The sequence below is a fragment of the Thunnus thynnus genome, chromosome 7 (assembly GCF_963924715.1).
Source record: "Thunnus thynnus chromosome 7, fThuThy2.1, whole genome shotgun sequence".
Taxonomy (NCBI): domain Eukaryota; kingdom Metazoa; phylum Chordata; class Actinopteri; order Scombriformes; family Scombridae; genus Thunnus; species Thunnus thynnus.
In genome coordinates, this window is record NC_089523.1 from 33550607 (window position 1) to 33559246 (window position 8640).

Consider the following 8640-nt stretch of genomic DNA (forward strand, 5'->3'; position numbering starts at 1 on the left):
CATTTCACTGTCAGATTATCAGTCACGTCGTCTAAGGATGTAATTAACCATTATTGTCATTATTGATTCATCGTTTTATCTATAAATAGTCAAAATAGGGGAAAATTCAGGTTATATCTTAGAGCCGAGGTGACGTCTTCAAATGTCCAAAATGTCTAAAATAAAAGAAAAGCTTCAAAGTTTTACATTGTTGCTTTGATTTATTGATTATTAAAATAGTTTTTGATTAATTTTCTGTTGATCGACTGATCATTTCAGCTCTAATATTGTCATAAACTCTTGTCATGACAGGATACGTCAGTTTCTTTATTGATAAATGTAAATTTTTCCCCTCGATTAATTAAATTAAGTCTAAAACAAAAGAAAAAGACGACGTCATTATTGTCTCATTTTGTTCAACCAAAACTATCCAGAGTTCTGTTAGATGAATAAAAGCTCTGAATGTTTGAGACTGATCGATCAAAATAGTTTCCAATTTTCTTTCAATCAACCGATTAATCAGCCAGTTGAAGCTCTAAATGCCCAACAAATCCTTTTTCGACACCTGAGTAATGTATAGGGGTGATGATGATGATGATGATGATGATTATTTATTAAAGACGGATGATCTGACTGTCTGTCAGCACCCAGACGCTCATTTAGCATCTTTCTTTGTGGTATTCTGCAGGTTAACATGAGCTCTAATGTTCCTGCTGTTGTCTATAAAATATAGAAAACATCAAAACAAACCTGCTTCTGTTTCTGACAGCAGAACTGTTCTAAACTCATATTTAAGTTAAAATATTCTCCACCTTATAAAACACTCAAAGATTCAACCTGTGACTAAAACATCCAACTCTAATAACTAATATCTGTTTCTGTTTAAAAAGCAGCTGATGAATCATTATTGGATTTTTATAAACCTGCAAAATGTAGAGTTAGAAATCTAAATGAAAAAAAGCTGAAACTGCAGTTAAACTGAGGTTTAAGTGTCTTCTTCATTCATGAAAACACGTTTGACTTTCAAAATAAAAGAGACTCAACGATCATCCATTCTTTAATAAACACATCTACAGTTCAGGCAGTGAGAAGCATTTGACAACAATCAAGTGGAGCAGGACTGAACGGAACCTGAACCCGGTGTGTTCTGGACCACCGAGTCTGGTTCACATTGTGCTGATTCAGCCTCAACTCAGCTGCTTTTACAGGCTGCTGGCAGGAAGTTGATCCCAGATGTGACAGGACTGAGCTCCAGTCAGTGAACGTCAGGGTTAGCGTAGCTTAGCATAAAGACTGGAAGCGGGGGGAAACTGCTAGCCAAACAATTCCTCTAAAACTCACTGATGATGTTTTATCTTCTTCTACGTTGTAAGGTCATTATGAAGGGATCTAATGGTCAGTATGAACAGGAGGAATGATTACAGCATCATAATGTTCATTTGGGCTCCAGACTGTTGTTTTAAGACACACTGGTCCTTTAAACTGTGTCGTCATATATTTGTGATATAAAACGTCGTCCTGCTTCATTAATAAAAACAACTACGAGACAGAAACTCAAGTCAAGTCTTGTCAGATGTTCAGATTCAGCGTCGAGGCGGCGAAGGCCTCCAGTCAGGGTCGAGGGGGGGTGATGCTGCATTCAGGTGATACTGTAAAAATCTGAAATACCTCTGTGATCACAGAAGAAATGTTTCATCCAACAGATCAGCTGTGAAAATGTGTGTTGAATATGACCAAAAACAGAAACTGTTCCATATTATTATTTGAAGTATTTTGACTCTGGATTCACATTTATATTATTAATATAAAATTTATATTTTTATTTCATGTTGTGCCACAACACATTTTTACTTTATCTTGTGAAAGATAAAGTAAAAGAGACCGAGAGACTGAGACTAAACGTCCAAAACATCTGATGAACACAGATTGAACTGAACTCTGCAGTCAAAATGTTTTGGTCTGTTTGTTGACTGATGTGGCCACACGGGAATAAAAAATAAATTAAATAAATTGTCTGAGTTTAATTTTGTTTGAACACAAAGCAGCTTTACATGAACTTTGCCTGTTTTAAATCAGGAACCATCTGATGAAAAGTCAATAAGATTTTAACTGTGTCCTCATACAAACTCTACACAGGTTTGGAGGACGTTCACACAGGAAAAAGTGACCAAATAAAGTTCAATATGACAATATTACACTATAATACAAAATAAATAGAGGAGCTACTGACAGCTGGAAAGTCTGAGCTTTCAGCTTGATGCTACAGACGCTTCGGTCAGTTCTCCAAAAGATTCTTTTATTTTTTTTTATCATATTCTAATTTAAAGCTTAAATACAAACCAGTTTTAATTTCTCAAATACAGATTCAGATTCACTAAGTTTTAATTTAAAATCTCTTCTAACAAGCTGCTGTTTTAAACTAAAGCTGTTTATTCAGAACAGACTTCAGTCGATGTGAACTGACTGAAGTTTCTGAAGGAAAACATTAAATATATTATTAATCCTGTCTGAAGTAAAACACGTAACTTCCTTTTTAACCCTTTAAGATCACATCCAGGTCATATTGTGCACCTATTTAACAACATATGCCAAAAATATTCTTATATTCTTATATCAAAATTCAATCATGTTTTCTTCCTGTAAAATGTTGACGTAGGCTTGAATCAACCAGTTTCAACCAATAATATCACAACATCCACCCGTCAATCAATCTTCAACTGTTTGCGGCACAGAGCGAAGATTCATTATGACACGCTCAGATCAACTTCCTGTTTTACTCAGAAATACGTCACAATACGGAGGTTAAATACTCTGGAAACATCGTTTCATCTGGATTTAAAACATCTGAGTTCAGTTGAGGATTTTGTAGAATCTAAAAGCAGGTTTCCTGTTTAACTATGTGAGTTTAAATCTTCCTGCTGCTGTGCACATAAACACGACATCTGATTGGTCGTAATCTGATCAAAGAACATGCGTCACGAAAACAAAATAAATAAAGTTTTGTTTTGGTCCTGACTTCAGAAACGTGTGAGAAGTTGACCGAGCAGCACCTGAATGCACCATCATTAAATATACAACACTGTGTGTGTGCTGGGTGGCGATGGTGAGGGGGGTGGTGGCGGTGGCGGTGGGGGTGATTGGCAGGTGGTGGGCGTGGCTCAGCAGGTGACTGGTGGCTGGTGATTGGCTGTGTTTCATGCATCTGTGATGATTCCTCTGCAGGAAAGAAAAACATCTTCAGTGAGGCGTTTAAAGCACCTAAAGGGCCGTTTCACTGTTTTAACGAGACTCAGGTGTCCTGCGGCGCCGTACCTGTGCAGAGGGAGGCGCTGTGGAGAGGGGGCGGGCTCAGAGGGGAGGGGGGGCGTGGCCTATCCTCTGCTATTTGGTAGACGACTCTTTCCAATCCTGTCGATCGGAGCCGGATTGACTCGTCGTCGTGACGTTTGGACTGCTTTGCTGTAAACACAAAAAGGAGACAGATTCAACCCTCTGGTGAACACTAGTGAAGAGAAGCACAAACCGATTGGACTTCCCAACATATGACGCAGTTACAATGAACTCCACCTTTATAAGTATTGCTGATATATTAACACTGACAGGGGCCTCTCTGCATAATGAGTATATTTATTTTTACCTCTGCTTGTTTGACCCTTGTTTGGTTTCCATGGAGGTGACTGACAGGCGGTCCAGCGGCACGTTGTTGCCGGGGAAACTCCTCTTCCTCTTTGGCTCCATGACGTCGTTCTCCATCCTCACCAGGTGGTCCACTCGGAGCAGCTTCGCCGTTAGCTCCTCCCCCGCCTTCACTGCTCCATGACGGGGCTGAAGAGCCGGCAGAGACCTGGACACGGGCCGGTCTACGTCCTGGAACACAAGGACAGAGAGGAATAAGGCTATACGCTGTGTGTTCTTGATAACTCAACAAGATGATGGTTAATGTTAAAGCCAATTAATTATTTCTCCTTCGATTCTGTGAAATAAAGTTTTTTTGTCTACTGTTTATAGTCAACAGCACATCAGAGGTTACTGCTGTTCTTAAGCTGCTGAGAGATTATTTATAGGTTTTATTTTACCTTTTAGGTGGTTGGTAGTTGAAAGTTCCTACAATGCAACTGTGATAAATCAGAAATTAATTTTACAGGCCCTTCTTGTTAAGCACAATAAACCAAATTTAAATTTCTTCTTGTGTCTAATCTTTTTAATCCTCTTCAGCTTTGAGCTTCATGTGAAATCAGCGGTTCAGTCCAGTTTTTTCAACTAAAGGAGCAAAAATCAGAGCGTTGCTACGACCTAAACATTTGGAAAAGGTCATCCATGCTTATATTACATCACAATGTGTCTACTGTAACACCTTGTTCATCTACATCAGCAAATCTTTATCTGAACTCTGCAGGTTTTTAACAAAAATAAAACTTCAAAGACGACTTAAAGGACGAGTTCACAGTAATTCCAGTGTGTGTTAAACCAGCAGTCAGGTGTCTGTAATCATTCCTCCTGTTCATACTGGATATTAAAAGATCCTTCAAATGTGTTTTCAATGGAAGTGATGGAGGCCAAAATCCACAGTGTGTCCACACAGTCATTTAAAAGTCTCTGTGAAGCTTCTATTCAGCTTCATCAGTCTGAGTTAGTCATATCAAGTGGATATCTGACACATTTACAGTCTTTTTAGCATCAAATTCCCTCTTTGTGTTTCCTCGGACAGTGTTTCCCTGTTGAGCTGCAGGTGGAAGTATAGTAACAAAAAGAGGGACTTTGGCACTAAAAAGACTGTAACGTTGAAAGATATCTAAACATAACACAAGAAGTAAGGAAATATGTGTTTGGTAGATTATTTCTTTGTTGTAACAATGCTTCTTGGCAATAAATCTTAAACTGTTGGAAAGCCTGTTTATTTCCCAAATCAGAGAAGATTTGGCAAATTTTTCATGGGCGTAACCCGCATACTCAGCTCTGCTGCTCATCCCACAAATGCACGTTCCTTACAAACATGGCACCATTTAAAAGGGAAATAAACAGGCTTTCTAACAATATAAGATTTATTGCCAAGAAGCATTGGTACAACAAAGAAATAATCTACCAAACACTAATTTCCTTACTTTTGTGTTATGTTTACTTGATTTGACTCATTTGGACGCTGAAGCTTCATATTAGCTTCAGATAAACTTTTGAATACATTTTTGTACAGAAGGAGGACTGTGGATTTTGTTCCCCATCACTTCCATTGTAAGTGCATTATGAAGGGATCTTCTAATGGTCAGTATGAACATGTTTCACTGTTCATTTGGGCTCCTGACTGTTGTTTTTAAGACACATTTGACTTTAAAACTAAAGATGATGGAGCTGCACATCCTCCAACAAAGTCTCAGAGAAGACAAACTTTTAAAAAGCTTCTCTCTAACTTTTTGTTTTGACACTTTATTCTCCTGTCATTGTCTCCTGTGAAGCTCTCTGTAACGTCTGTGTTACATGAAGTTTTCTTGCTTGAGGCAGCAGAGTAGGACGGGATATGTCTAAACACTGAGACACACAGTAATCCTGGGATCTACACAGTAAATAGTCAGGGTCATTAACAGCACACACCCTGCTAATAATCATGTCTGTTAAACCAACATGCTGAGGGAGTCTCCGTATGGAAAATATTGATGTGAGCGGCTGACGGGCCTCCCTGCTCCGCGTCTCCACCTCGCCTGGTGTTTTCACACGTCAGGACTCCGTGTGGCGAGTCATCACTTACATCACCGCCCTCCGACAGCGAGCCGTCTCTGACTTCCTGTCAGACGATCGGATATCATCCAGACTAAACAGAAAACACCTTCAGGTCCGACTCCCCGCAGCCGCTCACACCGCGGAGCTTCACTCTGACGTCACGTCAGCTGATATCAGCTCAGCGGCCCCTCGGAGGGGCCCCAACGTTTGTTTTGGCCCTCGGGATGATTTGACAGGACGCAACCTGATCTGCTTCTTCGCCGTCTGATCCAGGATTTATTCTGCTGCATCATAGAGGATTACAGCCTCAGTCAAGAACATCTTACTGCGGATCTTTCTAAACTCTAACACTCTCAATTTTTACACTTTCGTTCAAAGCTGCTTATATTTTTCCCTCAAACATCTGGCAGTCAGTAAACTCTCTGAACTAAAGGTCTTCACAGGTGGACGTTATGAGTTATTAGTTATAAGATACTGCACTGTTACTTCTATTCTCTTGTTTTATCTGTCTTATTCCCTTTTTAGCTTCTTTTTATTTCCAAATTTAACACTTTTTAATTGTCTTTATATTTCTTTTTACTTGTGTTGCTTTTACATTCTGTTTAGTTCTGTAAAGCACTTTTCATCAGTGTTTGGTTGTTGTTGCAGGAGGGTTTTTGAAGAACATACATTATTTTTGGAATTAGTTTCTATGACTCTATATTCTCTCTGATAATATTATAATTATAATTATAATTGCTGCACTTTTCCACCGTGGCTGCTTTGATTTACTTTACACTCATGAGCACTTTATTAGGAACACCTGCAGCTCTGCCATGATTTCTACTTTTATGATGTTCGTTATTGAGGTCGAAGTCGGTGATGATGTACTCTAAAAATGGTTTCTAATTATTTGTCCACCTTATTAACATACATGAGTGTGTCGACATGTTAGGAACACAGGAAAGCTTCGTGAAAGTAGAATATTACAGCAGATCTGTTGTGTTGAGTTGCTTTAGATTCTACATGTGTTTAATAAAATGCTGATGCAGATGTTTGATGTCGTGTTCGATTGGGTCTAACTATCATTGGGTGCGTTCGGATCAGGTATTTTCTATATTTTTAAACATAAATTGATATTTTTTCTTCAGTCTTGGATCAGTTCCAACATTTTGGACCCATGAAGACTCAAGTTTTAACTTGTGAATCGTTTGTTTCAACCTGATGAAGGTCACCTGTTTGTGTGCAGATGTGAGAAACTGAATATTGCTAATTGAGGCTAACTGTAGCGCTCTGTTTGTGTTTGAGTTTCATTCATAAAAATACTCCTTCACACTGTGGAGCTTCAAGTTTTGCTTTCAGAAATCAGCAGATTGAAACAGAACTCATCCAGCAGTCGATGATATGATACTAAAAGCTTTCAATGATTAGTTGATCGACAGAAAATATTTTGATAATTGATTAAACGTTTCACTTTTGGAGCAAAACGCCAAACATTTGATGGTTTCAGCTTCCTGAATGTGATGATTTGCTGTCTTTACTCGTCATATATGACAGTAAATTAAATATCTGAACGTTTTAGACGTTAATCAGACAAAACAAACTGCAGACGTCACTGCGGCTGAGCTAAAACTGTCACTGCTGCATGTGTGTGTGTGTGTGTGTGTGTGAGTGTGTGTGTGTGTGTGTGTGTGTGTGTGTGTGTGTGTGTGTGTGTGTGATCTGACCTGTGCTGATGGATGTTGGACTCTGAATCCGTCGACGCTGCAGTGCAGCAGACTGATGGACAGACAGAAGAACAGCAAACAGCCACAGAACTGCATCTGCAACAACAACAACAACAACAACAACAACAACATGAATGCATCTCTGGTCACAGGAAGTGACAACAGCTGATCACAACCATTGATGACTCCATCTTCAGTCCAGCTGATTATCAAACTGACTTCAGGCTGCGATGATATTTCATAAAGTCTAATAATTTCTTGCTCCTTATTTCAGGCAACTGCAGGAAACTTCATGTTTATCAGCCAAAGTGAAGTCTGGGTAGAAGTCTTCAAAATAAGTGAGAGCTACACGAGCTGCGTCCCAACCAATCAGCAGCCGTCACGTCTTAAGACCTTAAAGTTCCATCGACGGCCGCTCGCTGCTCCAACTGACTCCAGTTCAAAGAGCATCAACTTCTCTCTAGAAATACTGAGTCAATCTTTGTTTTCAACGAGTCGTTCTGGTCTCAATCTGTAAATTCAGCTCCTCTAATAAGTTTGCTGGTGGTCATTTTGTACATTATTGCTCCATTAATAAGATTTGAAGTCTTTAAGTAGCTTTGATGTCTCCCGTGTGATTGACACACTTCCTACATCTATCTTGTGTGATTCCAACTGAACATTACATACTAACACATATGATGTGCTATATTTTGTTTTGTTTTGTGTTAATTACTTTGGATGTAACTTTAGAATCACTGCTGGTTAAAGGTGACGTGTTTCTGTTTACAGTCAGTGTTTCTAACTAGAACTCAATGTGTAACACCTCCACGTCTGTCTAGAATATTTTAAATCCTGCATCGTTCACGTTCATGTTTACTAGCTAGCAGTCTTCTTCTTCTTTGTTGGCATTTTGTTACGTCTGTCGGTGCGTTACTGCCACCTGTAGACACACAGTACCTTTAAATTTAAGAGATTATTTTTCAAAACATTTGATTTTCTTGCTCTTCGAGGGTCTTTCTGGAAAAGTCTTTGCACTACCTGTGAATTATTGACTGTTTTTGCAGCAGTGAGCAGCGCTTCCATGTCCTTCGTGCAATGCATTGTGGGACAATAGTGTCCAGTAACAGAAGACTCAAAAAAAAGAGAAAAAAAAGGTTTTTAGGTTGCAGACTGTGAACTTTTTTCAGTGTGAAAACCTGCCGAGGATTAGTGCGTAATCTGGAATTATGACACAGCGATGGACCATCTTAAGTTTTATGTT

At 39.1% G+C, this 8640-nt stretch overlaps 1 protein-coding gene across 1 annotated transcript in view; it reads right to left on the bottom strand.

Moving 5' to 3' along the window:
• Window positions 1-1922: 1922 nt before the first annotated feature.
• Window positions 1923-8640, bottom strand: part of ostn (osteocrin) — an 11461-nt gene continuing 4743 nt past the window's right edge. Inside the window, exons 2-5 of the mRNA XM_067595614.1 lie at window positions 7398-7493; window positions 3617-3846; window positions 3292-3438; window positions 1923-3195 (exon numbers count right to left, since the gene is read on the bottom strand). Coding sequence (XP_067451715.1) covers window positions 3351-3438; window positions 3617-3846; window positions 7398-7493 — 414 coding nt within the window. The 3' untranslated portion in view covers window positions 1923-3195; window positions 3292-3350. The remainder of the gene's footprint in view (window positions 3196-3291; window positions 3439-3616; window positions 3847-7397; window positions 7494-8640) is intronic.